At 44.0% G+C, this 15849-nt stretch overlaps 2 protein-coding genes across 2 annotated transcripts; both read right to left on the bottom strand.

The window, feature by feature from the left end:
• Nucleotides 1–542: 542 nt before the first annotated feature.
• LOC120710590 (acyltransferase-like protein At1g54570, chloroplastic) lies at nt 543–4885 on the bottom strand. The gene is made up of 13 exons (XM_039996229.1): nt 4511–4885; nt 4358–4409; nt 4215–4270; nt 3884–4042; nt 3418–3522; nt 2993–3096; nt 2719–2840; nt 2491–2599; nt 2254–2384; nt 1777–2146; nt 1512–1625; nt 1111–1193; nt 543–1004 (listed from the first exon to the last, which is right to left on the bottom strand). The coding sequence occupies exons 1-13, from the start codon at nt 4806–4808 to the stop codon at nt 719–721; spliced, it is 1989 nt and encodes a 662-aa protein (XP_039852163.1). The 5' UTR covers nt 4809–4885; the 3' UTR covers nt 543–718.
• Nucleotides 4886–5440: 555 nt separating this feature from the next.
• LOC120706907 (acyltransferase-like protein At1g54570, chloroplastic) lies at nt 5441–14941 on the bottom strand. The gene is made up of 13 exons (XM_039991655.1): nt 13481–14941; nt 13163–13214; nt 12297–12352; nt 11958–12116; nt 11753–11857; nt 8595–8701; nt 7632–7753; nt 7425–7533; nt 7178–7311; nt 6731–7100; nt 6400–6513; nt 6076–6161; nt 5441–5970 (listed from the first exon to the last, which is right to left on the bottom strand). Exons 1-13 carry the CDS (start codon nt 13875–13877, stop codon nt 5670–5672), a joined length of 2112 nt encoding a protein of 703 aa, XP_039847589.1. The 5' UTR covers nt 13878–14941; the 3' UTR covers nt 5441–5669.
• Between the last annotated feature and the right edge of the window lie 908 nt (nt 14942–15849).

The raw sequence follows: 15849 nt of genomic DNA, 5'->3' as shown, positions 1-15849 counted from the left end.
TGAGTTCTATTATGTGTGTTTGCGTGATCAACAAGATGGCTGCCAAATTCTAGTTGTGCTCTAGGATGCAGCCAGGAAACAAATTTCAGCTTGCAGGGGTCAGGTTATAAGGTGACGGGCAACAACCAAACCCGTCCCTTCTGTATACTCACCAGGTGACGGCGCAGTAAAGCACAACCCGTCACTTGTCTAGAATCATAGGTGACGGACGTCGTTAGTAACCGTCACATGTGTTGGACAAAGGTGACGGTCAAAGACCCCATACGGGGGTGACTGGTCACCAAGAAAGGTGACGGTGCTAAACCGAAGCCCGTCACCTTCTAAATACTGATAAGTGATGGGTCTTGTTACCGGCCCGTCACCTGGAGTAGACAAAGGTGACGGTCGAAGACCTCACACGGGGGGCCTGGTCACCAAGACAGGTGACGATTGCTTACTGATACTCGTCACCTTTCTTTCACATAGGTGACGGGCAAATGCACATCACCCTTCTGTTCTAAACAGTGATGATGTAGGAGTGACGGACGCGATGTCTGTCACCATAGGGAAATGACGCCCGTCACTATAGGTATTTTCCTACATAGTGTCTTTTTATATAAAAGAGTAGTAATGTCTGTTGTAAAATACCAGCACCTTCTGTCATTTTTTTATATATTACTACAACACATGCAAAACGAGCCTGACCAGCTAAATCAGAACAATTCACGTAACCGGACATTCAGGGATCGAACGCCGGGACCTCACAGGTTGGTCCCCGAGCAGCTTGGTACAACATTCTTGGGATGAGGCTCCTGTACTTGTCCTCCGTCCTCTTCTCCAACAAGTACGAGATGATACGCTCGACCTCCGATTTAACATGCATGTAGAGATCATTCGCAGCCTGCTTATCAGTTAGGACGTCCTGCCTGCCCTTCGTTGGAATCGGCTTCCCGAATTGGTAATAGAACCGTCCTGGCATTTTCAGATACAGACCCGGGAAGAACACCTCATGGTCGACGTCCTCCCTGAAAGAGCAGCATTTCAGCGAACATTCAGGAGCCTTCAGCGTAAGGAATTGTCAGATACTCGAGATCTCAAAACTCAAAGAAGAAGCAATTTGCTAGTGGGCACCTTAGCTTCAGATGATTGCTATACGCTTGCATCATTTCCTTGCCAAAGGGTGCACTCCGGATATCTTCGAAGGTACAAAGCAGCTGCATAGGGGTGTTAACGGGCTGTCAAATTTGGTCTAGATAATCTAAGTGCCAGGCTTTAAAAAAACCGAACTCTAATCTTATATAATTTTGAGCTAAAAAAACTAAAGGTCAAATTGGGCTGTGAAGTGATCACTAAAGTCATCACTCGTTACCACCACCCCTGGCTGCAGATCATTGTTTTCAGTTATGCATATTAGCTATGGATCTTGAAATTATTCTGAATGTTTATGCCAACAATGCTCATTCTTATTTTAGGTTAATTTTGACCAAATGCCTAGCTAGTTGAAAAACAGCAGGGAATATGGCGGAGCATACTTGTAGCAGATCATCCTCTCCGACGACTCCGAAAGGCACAATCGTAGCGTTAAACTGTGCTGCCAGCCTGACAAATTCGGCCTGAGATGGCCAGAACAACCTGTGCTCTTCCCCCTGCAAAAAAAAATCATGCGAATCAGCTGGACACATTTCAGTACGTAATCAAGTATACAAAATTTAATGTTTGATTATTTTGCGTTTTCGCAAATGATCTCTGCCCAACTCAATCAATGCATAACAAGCAGAAAGACGAGCAAAGCAAAACCTTGCAATGGAGCGCCTCCCGGTGGCCGCCGGGGTAGAGCAGCACGAACTCGCCGGCTCTCAGCAGCTCGTAGATGTACTTGTACATCATGGGCACGCCGCCCCACAGGTTGAGGAAGTCGAAGAAGTCATGGCCCTCCGACCACGCCCTCTTCTTGTTTGGGAACAGCAGCGTGTGCGCGATGCCGCGCACGACGATCCCCTTCAGGCGCAGGAACTCTGCCGCAAGCGAGATCAGCTCGATCCCCAGAAGCATGTGGTTGCCGACGAGCAGCACAGGGCCGTCTTGGGGTACTCCGGCAAGGCCCCTCACGACCGTGCCGTCTTCCAAAGTGGAGTACATCGCTGGGCAGGTCCTGAATCTGAGATCACTGCAATTTGTTACCAAAGAATATCGTGTCAGTCGTTCCGAAGCAGTACAATGTTTTCAGGATTCGGTCAGACGTGAAGAGTTTAATAGGCAAATCATTCTGGTTACCGGGTAGCTTTGTCTACTTCATTCAGCTCAGTTGCAGATGGAGGGATGTAGTCGAAAACCCGGTGGTACCGCCTTGAATGGCGGTAGAGATCGGTGCACTTAATGATGGATGCGACATGAACACCGTACTCCTGAAATGTATCCTGAATTATATCATTTTGTCTGTTCAAGAGTATTTTCTCTTCTTTCAGTTGAAAAAAATTATGGTGATCTACTTAATTGTCAGATAAACCTTACCAACAGTAAGCTGTGCCCATGCTTGTCAAAAAAGTAGACTTTGCATTTTGGTAGCAACTTCTGTAATCTGTCAGCTTCAGCTTTGCTTGGAAGTAACTTGTCACCACAGCTGACAGAAAGCATACCAAGATAAAAGCTATTGTCCAATGATGTAATTGAATTTCCCAAGTGACAAACTTCAGTGAAACATGAAGCAGTTAAATGAATGGCTTAAAGCAGCTGATAAACCTGACAAGCAGTAGCACTTCAGCTTGAACTGATTGTAGACGATAATTGGCATAAGAGGCAGCCCGTTTGATCAGCTTCATTTTCCATTTCAGTGTATCCTCAGGTATCTTGTCCAGTATGTTCTACAATGGAAGGATAACATTTTGATCACAGCTTAGAAAGGATTATAAGCCAAGTGCAAGGAAATTGGTTCATTTCTAGAATCATTTCTACATATCTATCTATCATTATTGAAATGGACGCAATAATAAGAGGTGAGGGAAACAGTAAATACCGAATGCTTGAGGAAAGATGACATGTTATTTGTCAATCTGTTCAGTGCTGCTAAAGGATGCTTCCCATTTATCATGCTACTCACCGCCATGTTCACTTCATTGTCTGGTCTCATGATCAGGAAGAACGGAAGCACCAGCACACAGTAAAATTACACATGGAATCATTGACAAACATAAGACAAGCACAAAAAAAGGTGTGCGAAGAAAAAACAATTATATGTGCATTTACTCTTAATAATGAAAATCACTATATATAGTTCGCCTGTATGCATTTATATCAAATGCTATAACAAATTCACAAGCTAGTACTGTAGTCAACAAGTAATTTTCAGTTATTAAATTTATTTCCTTGCATTTCAATTTTATTACATATCCCTATGCTTTTATTTATCACTTTTGTTCTGCAACCTACAAGGTTACTTACCAATGTTGTAGTTCAATAGAGCTGTAATTGCCATACAGGCTTGATCTGAGAACAGGCTGAAAAATGATAGAAGCTGCTGTATGCCTGACTTCTCATATGATGTTGCTTTTGCATTAAGAAAGAAAGAAAGAAAAGCTTGTAGGTCAAATGTTCCATTACTATACTAAAAATATTCATATACTCCCTCTATATTGTAAAGGAAGTCGTTTCGGACATCGATACGGTCTCCAAAAATAACTTTGACCACTAAATTTTTGCTATAAAAAATTATAAAATATAGTCAACATATACTTTTACGAAACTATATTTCAAGATGAATCTACTTATATCGCTTTTATATTTTCAAACTCAACCCAAAAGAATTTATTTATAGTCAAAGTTTAAAATGTTTGACTTAAGGGAAACTCAAAATGACTTCCTTTACAATATGGAGGGAGTAGTAACTAACATGCAATCTAGAAAATACCTGGATTTACTAGCACCAGTATCAAATCAATGTGTGGATTACGAGAAGCTACTGCAAGTGCAAGGCATCCTCCAAAAGAATTCCCCAATAGATAGATGGGCTTATTGGGAGAAGTGGCATGCTCCTTTCTTACAATATCTTCTACCATTGTAACAAGATCTGAAAAAGAAAAGCAGCTAAACCGTACAATCTTGAGAACTTTGAAGTTGGCTAACCATTTTTTATTCTGAATTATGACTGAAGTTTGGAAAACAGATCTCAATTAAGATGGGAAAGAAACTTGCTTAGACCGAAAATCCTTCAATGAACTAATTCACAAACATATGCATACCTTCGAATGGCGTGCGATCATGTAAAGGGACGTGCATACATCTAAGTTCAAAAATCCTGCCCATGGGAACAGTATTATTCAGTTATCAGAAGAATAACCAGCTGAAATTATCCACAATTTGTATAAGCTTTCATGTTTCTTACCTTCCAAGTGCCTTGTGATGCATGAATAGCCCCATCCCCATTCCATCTACTCCTGAAAGTTTGCCATCCAAAACGCTTTGAAGCGTTGCACAATGCACACTATGGAAATTCATATAACACAATTGCTCACGCAACACTTATCTGCATGTTTACCAGGCAAATACAGCATTAGTGGAGCATCTTCGATAGGCGAACCGGCATCGACTGGACAAAACCAACGTGGCGGCCCACTGTCATGTTCCACCAATTCCCCAAGTGATTCGTAGTAGTAGTCTAGGTTCTTCACCGTCTGGTATCCATCGTCATACAGTGGTTCAAGCCCCCTGTACCTCGCCTGCAATCTCCCGGCATGCTTCAGCTGACAGCTCGTCCTCTCAAGCGAGCCATGCCATTGTCGCCGTGGTCGCCAGAGAGCAGCGGCCTGCGTATGCAGAGGAGACAGAGTCGCCATTGCTGTGAGCTAGAAAGCTTTTTTTTTCGGGAGTTCTTGGCATGGTTTTGGGGAGGCCCAGGAGCCAACCTAGTCACGCGTTTACCAGCAAAATAAACGTAGTCATGCGTTAGGGAAGCTTCAAGGTGTGCAACGGAAATAACTGAAACGGAATGAGGCACAAAGGGTGTGAGTTTGGACATTGGAGTATTGTAGAGTTGCACTCCACTGTTTGAAATTTGTGTGATCCGGTCTTGTGTAAATCCGAATCTGGGTTGTGGGACGTACACCCACACCTATACCACAATTAACTGAGCTAGACTCAGTTCCATGAAGCACTAGATATTTATTGTATCTTATAACAAGAAACAAAAAATCCAAGACATGCCGTGTATATAAATTTGTTTCAGTAGGTCGCAGTTTACTCTGGACTTTTTTGCTACAGTTTTCTTGCTTGTTGCACGGGATCTTTTCCTCTGTTATTTTTTAATTTTCTAGAATTCAATAAATCTTTTTCTTTTCTTTATGATTGAGACACCTTTCACTTCTGTTTCCCCTTTTATTAATATATAATCAGAGGAGCATTGCTCCTCCTGTTTCTTCAAAAAAAAATATTATCAGGCTAATCACTATCAACAAACCACTTACACCCCGGTCAAAAAACTGTCAGAAAATATATACATGCAATGTTTTTCTGTATAGTACATGTAATGTACTTCTGTACAGTGTGTAAGGGAGGAAATTTCCTCTGAATGCATTGCATCAAAGAATCGCAATAAGCTTGCAGTTACAGATGTCCTGCCCTACTTTCACCGATTCTTTCACCTACTTTGTTTGTGTGGGCTTTCAAACATCCAATCACACTAACATTTCTGCACCTGATCATGGTTCGAAAGTTGGGACTTGAGCAGAGACGCCCCATGTTGCCTGGTATAACGCACGCTGGGCTATACTCCTGTAAGGATCTTCCTCCCTCTTCCTCTTCAGATATGACATTATCTCCTCTACTTCTGATTTTATGCGAAGATATACATCATTGGCACTCTTTCTGTCTCTGACAAGGTTGTTCATTCCTTTCATTTCGATCGGCTTGCCAAATAGGTAGTAGAATCTGCCAGGTACTTTTGGGAGAACAGCAGGCAAGTGCATGTCTTGATTCCCATCCTCTCCTTTGACGCTATCCCTGAAATGAATAACGCGAATGGAACTAAGAGTTCGGTTTAGCAAGCACAAAGGTAAGGTTTGATCATTCTGTTTTGGTTTTGGAGAAAATAGATTGAAGTCTGACCTCACTCTGTCAGCTTCTTTGTTGATTGACTCTATCCATTCCCGAAGGCCAGGGATGTTTTTCTGATCATTATAATCTACAACCAACTGCAGAATGATTGCAGAGTAAGTGATTAGTTGCATCAGCATGCGGTACAGAAACATAATTACAAATGTGCAATAGCATGACTTGTAGCCCATAGGCATCATGTATTTTTGCAGACAAAGGAATAATGAAGCAAAACAGTATATCTAAAGCTAGCCACTTTCTATGGTATTTTAAGCATAGAGCATGGTACTTTCAGATTTATATGATAGATCAAAGAATGGATCAACAGATATCTACCTCTAGAACATCATCTTCTCCTACACACCCAAAGGGTATGACAGTAACACCAAAACGCGCAGCCATTCTTACAAATTCTGGTTGATGCGGCCAGAACAACTTGTATTCTTCGTTCTGAAAAATTAAATTGATCTAGTAAGGAGTAGCAAAAGGTGGTCCACAAATTGGAGTTCAAGTAGCAGTTATTCTTTTCCATAGGGATACCAGCTAGCTCATTTTGAGTTTATGTTATTAGCACATTGTAATTGGAAATCTTTCAGATAATAATTTCATGTACAATTAACGGTTCAATCAAGGCTAGTAGTGGAGAAATTGGTCAAATCAAGCAAACCTTTCTATGCAGGGCTTCCCGAACCCCGCCAGGATAAAGCAGAACAAACTCATTCCTCTCAAATAACCTGTACATATTGATTGGGGTGACCGGTAGTCCACCATACATAGAAACTGTATCTAACCGAGATAACTCCTGGCGCGAAGACTCAGATTTTGTTCCAAACAAAAGTGGATGAGCCAAGCCACGAACAATTTTTTTCTTCTCCCTCAGGAATTCTTCATACAGTGGACTCACTTCAATACCCATGAGTGCATGATAGCCCACAAACAAGACAGGACCCTTATCAGGAATGCCAGAAAGACTACGGACAATTTTTCCATTCTTCATGGTAGACATCATAACTGGGCTCAGTGCAAGGTGAAAAAGTCTGCAGAAAATTCAGTTTGCAATTTTACAAAAATAAAAAGAAGACTAGAATTGAACTTTCAGCATTTCAATACATACTTGTGATCCTCGTCAAATGTTTTCTTGAACTCACTTAAAGTAGGAGGGAGATAATCGGTTACAAAATCCCTTTGTCTTCCACGGCGATACATGTTTACTCCTTTTATTACAGATAACAGATTGACACCATCCTCCTGTGCAAGTACATTATTGCTTTCAGAATTACAGGGAAAAGAATGCCCGGCTTGGTACAAACATTGCAGTTGGATGGAAACAACAGAAGAATTGTTAGTGTGATGTGTTATACCAAGAGTAGCGTATGGCCATTGTCCTTGAAGTATCGAACTCTGCAGTTCTTCAGTGCCTTGAAAAGACGATCTGCTTCATCTCTGCTTGGTAGAAGATTGTCGCTACCGCTGAATACAGGTATACACTATGAGACCAGACATGTGGGGCTAAAAGTTGGCAGACTGCAAAACTACAGGGTATACACAGAAAGTATTAATGCAAGGACCTGGCAAGAAGTAGAACTTCTGCTTGTACAGCATGAAGACGAGAATTTGCATAGGCAGCTCCATTCTTAAGAAGTTTGAGCTTCCACAAAAGAGTATCCCTTGGTATAATATCTGCCAATTCCTGAGGTAAAAAAAAACATGGGATCAAAATGAATAATATTATGCAGTTTGATTTGTAACTGATCACATAATCGAAGGACAGAATGGAGATAAACTTCCAAGATAGGAACTTAAACGAAATACATACTTATTCCGTCATTTAGAAAGATACAATAAAATATAATGCACTGCTAAAAGTAATGTTTGTCACACATTTTCGTGAAGAGAGGCTTAAATTATAGAAGAATACAATTCTGTCCAAAATGTTCTGCACATTAGTTGTAAGAGTAAGGACTGATCTGATGAATGATAAGTGCCTAGTGAGTTCTAAAAGCCTTAGAGCAATCTAGTCGAGTTAGACACTTTTTTCTCAACAGGCAGGAGAGCTGCCTGTCATTATATTAAGGAGAAATAACAGATACAGTTAGAATCGACAAATAAACAAACAAGGACCACAGGGTCACCAGATCAATGAACACTAAGCGCCGCCGGACTTAATAGACAACAACAACCAGGAATATAACTATCGATATTAACATTCAGGTTGGGGCTTAATCGAGTTAGAAACTTAGACTTTCCTGATGTTGAGGTTTAGTTGTTAGGCTGCGTCCTTATTCATGTGTAGTGTGATTGTTAATCTAAACTAAGTCTAAGTTTGTTTGTTAATCCAAACTAAGTGTGTTGGTGTGTGTCTCTTCCTAACAGAAGAGCTTATGTACTTGGCCAGCTTTTCTTTTTTTTTATTACAAAGAAGCGCAACTCTTTTGCCTGTTCGAGAAAAGAAAAGGACTAATCTGATAATATATATGAAGTTCAGAAATATCGGCATTCCACAAGTTTGGACAAAGGTGTGAAAAACTAACCGAAAGTAAAGGTAGCATTGAAGTGAGACTATCTGACAATTTCTGTAGAGTTTCTGGAGGAGATAGATTGTTTTCAATGCTAACCGAAGCCATCTTCAGGGGGTCACCTGTTGAAACACATCCTTAGAAGTAAGAACATAGAGAAAAGATACATTGTTTTTTCTTTCTACGCTGATCAGAGCTCTAGTATATTTTCTACCACCGAGAAATGCATGTGGCCTTTGCCTTTTGAACGCCACAAAAAATGAAAATATAAAAGATAGATGGTGTTAAATAACAAGAGCTTCTGGGGAAAAGAAATAAAGGTGGATGACCTCCCAAAAATTCAACAATTAATTTTGAATAAGTCTCCAAAATTTCAAGTAAATATTACTACCAAATTTTTTTGGCAATATTAAAATAAATTTGAGTACAATGAGCACATCTTCCCTTTTCTGTATAGTACTTGCTATGGTGTGATTTATCACAAAGAAAAATAACAAAATGATCAACAACTTTCCGATGACACTCATATTGGTCCAGGCGAGTTTGTACATGAAGACACAAATATTAGTTTGAACCAAATGGAATAGGGTTAATTAGATTCATGTCATTACAATTTTTCGAGTTCACGGATCTACCATTACAATTCGTCTATTTGGAAACACACCACTAAAATTTTACAACTCTTTGAAACACACCACTACTTACCCCTTCGGTGTGTTTCTAAAAAATTCTAGACCAAAATACCCTCAGTCTTCTTCTTCCTCTTGTCCCCTCCATCTCTCTCCACACCCCGCCGCCACCTCTGTTCCCCTTCACTCGGCGGTACCCCTCCCTCTTGTCCTCACCACACGGCGCGAGGCACGCAGAGGAGCCGCTCACAGCACACGGCGCGAGGGGCGACGGGCTCGGGCGGCGCGCGTGCTAGCGATGCGGAGGATCAGGCAGCGTGCGCAGGACTCGGCCGGCGAAGCTGTGTGCGGGTGGGCCGGGACGCGGCGCAGCTCACGGCGGCGCTGCAGCCACACGGGGCGGGGCCACAGGCGCGGGAGCGACGTGCGGGGCGCCTCGCGTGCTTGGGAGCCGTTCGTGGCGGCGCAACTGTGGGCATTCACCCGTGGAGGCACTCAGCGTGGCTCCCATGGCATAGGAGGAGGAGGAGGCACAGCAAGAGCAGCGAGCTCGGTGCGGATGGCTGGGAGGGAGCCGGAGGCGGAGGGGGACGGACAGGGGGAATCTATGTCGGCGCCGGCGCCATGGGAGAGAGGAAGGAGAGGGAATGGGAGGAAGAAGATAGCGGCATTTTGGCCCATAAATCTTATAAAACACGTTGAAGGGATACCTAGTGGTATGTTTTCAACAAACGTAAAATTATAATGGCACGGTTGCAAGTAGATGAATTGCAATGGCAGATCAGTGAACTTGAAAAATTGTAATGGCATAGATCCAATTAACCCAATGAAATATAAACTCAAAGCGCCAAAACAAGATCACCAATAGATCACTCTCGTTGAAATGATCGAAACATACATATGAATCGCTTAAATTGGACTCTATGCAAGCGCTCTCGCAGGCTGGTGGTGACTGGAGTGCGCTCTCAGTCTCAGTCAACAACCCGGATTGGAAACTTGCATTCTCTTAGTATCAAAGAAGGGTGCAGTCTGCCCTTCCCATCAAGCTTTTTTAAATCGGACTCCAAATGACATGCGCTGCTAACACCAATTAAGTCAATCAAATATTTCGGTCAATTTTATGTTGTTCTTAGGGTCAAAATTGCAGAATGGATAACACCATTGGATAGCTCTCATCGATCTGATCGAAATGGACATGTGGATGACCCCAATCGCACTCCGGATGAGGGAGTTATGGCTCATGGAAGGTGAGGTGCTGCAATCGATAGACTGATCCGCTGGTAGCTATAAGTTGAGCAACGAATGAGTCGGTCAATGAAGAGGGTTTATAGGTTTCTGTACAGTATCTCATACTAATCCGGTGCTTATTCAACCGAATGGAGCGGTCATTTCAAAGAGGTTAAGAAAGGTTCTTTACCCTCACTGATTGATTCGATCAAGAAGGTTGGTCACAACGGAGGATAAGTTGGTCATTCCAAAGCCAAAACTGAGCTGAGATCAAGTCAAGCCGGGGATCACTGATTGATTTGGTCAAATACGTCGGTCCTAGAGGAGGATAAGTCAGCCATTAGCAGAAACTGAGCCGAGATCGAGCCGAGCTGATGAGCACCGACATATTCGGTCATCAGTTTTTGGCGTCACCAAATGAGCCATTAATGACTGAATTTGCTGTTTTCAACATATTTTCAAAATCTACTCGGATTTAGACTTCCCATAGCCCATGTTTTGTTGGTTTGGCACTCTTTGGTTCGCCCCTTACCTTTTGGACAAGTCCACGCCGACCCATATATAGTTGAGGTGTGTAGCCCAATTGCATCAACCTCGAGCGAATATATCAAACACAATTACTTATTTTTCTCTTCGCCCCTACTTTCCCAACCCTAGTTGTTGTTCATTCTTCGTCTCGATGGTGACCTAAGACGCCCTAGCTGGCCCCTGCCGAGCCTAGGGCGCTCCATTGGCCGCCACGCCCTGACGCGGTCCCTCCAGGGTGCAGTGTTTTTCGGATTCAGGTCCTACGACAGCATGCCTTGCGCATCACGCTCGCCGTTGAGGGCACTCGGTGTGTTTGCAGTGTAGGACACATCTTCATGTCAACACTTTCCTCTCTCCTATTTGCATTTCTGCACATTTTAGGTTTTTAGAATTATTATGAATGCCCCTGTTTTTTTTTAATCTTGGTAAAATAGTGCTGATCTAGCAGGGGTGGCAGAAAAAAGAAATGGAAGCTACATAATGCTGAAAAAGAGCAAAGAGAGATTATATGGTTGCAGAAAAGGAAATTAGAGATCAAACCAGTAGCAAAAGAATTGTCAATAAAGACACCTTTTTTGTATAGTAGCACAATGAGATATTATAGCTCAAATCAGTTGCAAAGGTTAAATTTCTCTATGATAATGTGGAACAAGAATTGCATTTTAATATTTTAATGTACTATGAAAGAAATTATTTATGAACATTCAAGACTAACTTTCTTATGTAAAAGTGAAAAGAAGGTCAGGAGTTGTTCAGTCGATGCAGACTGGAAAAGGCTAGGAGGCATACCCATGACAAAACTGAGAAGATATGGAACTGTAACATGAAACTCGCTTGGCATGGATTCCAAAAGAGGCAATATTGGCTGTAAGGGAGTCTTTGCAAATGATGTAGCTGGAAACGAAAAACAGGTTAGTTGGAAACAAAGACAAAAAAAAGGTATTAGGAAAAGATTCTATTTTAATTAAATGTTAAAGTGAAAACGATCACCTGCCTGGATTTACTAGTATGAGAAGCAAATCAATTTGTGGATTACGAGCTGCCACTGCCACTGCAAGGCATCCACCAAATGAATCTCCAACGAGGTATATTGGTCTGTTTGGTGATGAATCATGCTCATGCTTGATAGTATTTTCAACAGTTTGTACTAACCCTGCAGTCACAAATATCAGAAAAGAGGGGCTTTTGGATTACTCATCCCTCAATCTCTTGAACAAATGAAACGCAATTCAATAATTCGCCCTCATAATTTTTATTCTCTAAATAGTAGCTACGCAACTATAGAATAGGGATGCAGACTGGATGAACCAAGTCCTGTCAAGGAATATCATACCTTCAAATGGTGTACGATCATTGACTGGTATGTGCAGGCAGCGAACCTCGAATACTCTGCAGAATTAAGAAAGGAGGAAAAAAGAGTTAAAAATGAGGTTGAATCAACAAGCTCCATGAGTGCCACAAGCAAAGAATGGCAGCTTAAGAAGATGGAGATGATAATAAGAATATTCAAAATTACTTGGATTTGATGGCATCGACTATTTTTTGAAACAATAAAGTTTATCATGCGAATTATAGTTTGTGAAACTGTTATATGAGTAAAACGCTAGTTCAGCTTTAGATCATAATATTTAGTTTTGTTCCATTGAGTGACGGTTCCTAGATGGAGTGGTTGGAAAGCACAAGAGACAAGACAAAACGAGAAGGAAACAGAGGCAGACAACTTTTGTCACATGGGCAGGTTTATATAGCGTTAGAAGAGATGCAAGAAAAAGAAAAGGAATCAACATCTAGTGGATCAATCACTAGTGGACTGGTTAGTCATCTTATCTTCTTCTTTTTCGTAACTTCGTAGACCACGACTGCCCGGCTGAAGTAATCAGAATTCAGAAACAAGAGGGCAGCCTTTTCTGATTGACTTGGAACAAACTTGGATACTCCGCTACCATGAGCCAGTGACATGAACAAAGCATACTAGCATAGACGCGTACACATCGCATGTAAAAACAGAGGAAAAGAAAAGCAATTTCTACTCGCTTCGTAAATTCATTGAAGTTTGCAGAAATTGGTAAGGTTTGCAGAGCCTGGATACATGAGATGAGCCGGAAGAAGTTTTCTCCAAACCAGCTACACCTGTTAGTGGAAAATGGTACAAAACAAAAAGTAGTTCATCCGGCCGTGAAAAGAAAGGAAAAGACTCACTTGCCCAACGACTTGTGGTGCAGGATGAGCCCCATTCCGACGCCATCCATTCCTGCAGTGTTGTCAATTCGCTGCTCAGCCCATCATCAAAGAAACACAGGGATGGAGTCCACAATGGTTTTCTCCATTTGGGTATGTACATATAGCCGTCCCGGAGACGAAATCAGCTCAACCATGTGCTTTAATTTAGCTAAAAAATTGCCATTTTCGTCGACAGCTACCCACAAAAAAAATTGAACAGTGCTTAAACGAGAAGGCTAGGCAAACGTGGTAGTGATTGATTTGTCCTGGCCGCTGGCCAGCTCAGGGAACGCGTACCTGGCAGGAAGAGCAGCAGCGGCGCGGCGTCCACCGCCGGGCGGCCGCACTCGACGGGGCAGAACCAGCGCGGCGGGCCGCCGTCGTCCCGGGACACGGCCCTGGCCGCCGCGAAGTAGTCCTTGACGGTGACGCCGCCGAAGCCATCGTCGTAGAGGGCGTCCAGACCATTGCTCTGTTCCTCCTCCAGCGCCGCCGCATCGTCCTTCGCCTTCTCCTTCCTCTCCGCCGGGGCCCCTGCTGCCACGCCACTCAGCGCCGTCGAGGCCACCGACGGCGACTCCAGGGAGCTCGCGCGGAGGCCGAAGCGCCGATGGCGGCCGGCCCTGCGGCGGCCGGCCCCGCGGCGGCCGGCCCCGACGACGCCCGGGAGAGGGTGGAGCGCGGCGACGGGCATGGCCACGGCTCGCGGCTGGGCCTGGGCGGGAAGACGGGAGAAGAAACAGAGGAGCTGATGGAGAAGCAGGGGAGTCGGAGAGGGAGTGGACAGTGGAGAGGATGGGGCGGGGCGGGCACTGGACGAGTGCTTTTCGTTTTTGTTACGAGTGCGGCAGCGAGCGTGAATGGTCGGGGTGGCCGTGGCGTGGTGCACGGAGGGACTCAGCGAGCGTGCGACAAAAAGGTAAGGCCTTTTGTGTTTTCTATTTTCTAGGGCAAGGAGGCGTTCTCACATTATTGGGCGGCACGTGTCAATCACGTAGCCGGAAAAGGTTTTATCTTTCTCAGGTGAATTGAATCTGATATGAAAATAATATTAATTTTTATTTTTCAGAAAAAAAATGAATTTTCTTTTTTTTCGGAATGGGCCATGAAAATTAACTCAGCGATCAAAGTGCACATAGATTCACGTTTTTTCTTCAAACCTTGACTGCTAAGATGCGACGAGCAAATTGTTAGCTACATCTAATCTTTCCAAAAAAAAAATAGTCGCAGCTTAAGCACCTTTTGCCGAAGAGTGCGGTAACGCTTGGTTGTCAATCAAACATATCCTAAATTGACACGCTGGCCGGCTAAATAATGACCAAAGTTGCTCAAAGCTTGAAATATGGCTGGACTAATTAAAGCGAAATGCTAGGCGTGATTCATATATATGTACCTGTTGGATTTGAAATTGAAAGGTCGCGAGTCGCTTTGATGGACCTCCCTACTCCATCCAAGAAGTCCCTTTAGTTAGATATGTGCAAGGAAGGTGGTATACTTGCGGGTCTCCGTAGACCTAGAATGTGTCATTTTTGGGGCTCACATGCATACATTCCCGTATTCATGTGGTGTCATTTTTTATTTTACATTCATTTTTAAAAGCAGAGAGTATGTAAATCATTTCGCAAAAGAAAAAAAAATACGTATGAGCTATTCATGTTTCCCAGCATGCTAAGCTGCCGAAAAATACTAGTGATCCGACGACAGTAGTGTCTCATGCTGCGGTTTGTGCCAGTCGTGTCGCTCACAGACACGCCGATTGGACGTGAACATTCCACGGTGCAGGGGTTCTCTCCGCGCCCCGCGCCCATCCATCTTCGACACGGGCGTTCCAGCCTCCAGCAGAGGCAAGCGTGTGGAAGCGTGGAGCACCCACCCGATCGGCGGCAGGCGGGACGCGGGAAGTGCTCCTCCATCCGAATCAGTCCGGCCGGCACGCCGCCGGGAACATGTGCGGTCATGTGGCGTCGCGGCGCAACCGGACAAACGCGGTTGCGATCCGCTGGTGCCAAACCAAAGTGATCGACAGCTACGGCGCCGGGGCATAAAAAGAGCTTCGTATTCTATTCTCATTTTTGGTGGTTAGGCCGTCCACAACGGGCCGAGCAAACTCAGGAGCATCTCCTCCTCGATTTCCACGCCCCCTCTGTCTACAGTGCCAAACAGTACATCTACAGTGCCAAACAGTACATTTGCTCCTTCATTTGCTCTTCTCGCTGTGGACAGTCTTATAAGAGCATCTCCAACAAATTATGTAAATCAACGTGGATAGTTAAAACAAGAGAAAGAATGCTAAAACTCGTTTCCAACAAAGTAGCTAAAGTCATGCACTCGGTTTCTCGTTCTGCATCCCGGAAAAGCCGTTACCCATCTTTGCCGGTGCCTCACCACTCGCCATCCCTCCTCCCATGTGGTCCCGCCCTCTCTCTCTCCCGCGGCGCCCGCCTGCTGCAGGTGACCACGCCGCCGCTGCCGCGCTCCCAGGCTCGCCGACCGTCACGCTCCCCTGCTTGTAGACCGCACACTCCTACCGCTGCGTTCCCCCTGCTCGCGGGTGACGGACCAGCCCCGGCGACCCCTCGCCGGCGGCGATCACTAGACACACGCACGCGAACTGGACACACGCAATTTCCCTGGGAACACAGCAAGAACACGGAGAGTTTTGGTGC

The sequence above is a fragment of the Panicum virgatum genome, chromosome 5K, assembly GCF_016808335.1.
Source record: "Panicum virgatum strain AP13 chromosome 5K, P.virgatum_v5, whole genome shotgun sequence".
Taxonomy (NCBI): domain Eukaryota; kingdom Viridiplantae; phylum Streptophyta; class Magnoliopsida; order Poales; family Poaceae; genus Panicum; species Panicum virgatum.
The sequence above is the reverse complement of the archived record's forward strand: the minus strand, read 5'-3'. Positions and strand labels throughout refer to the sequence as shown.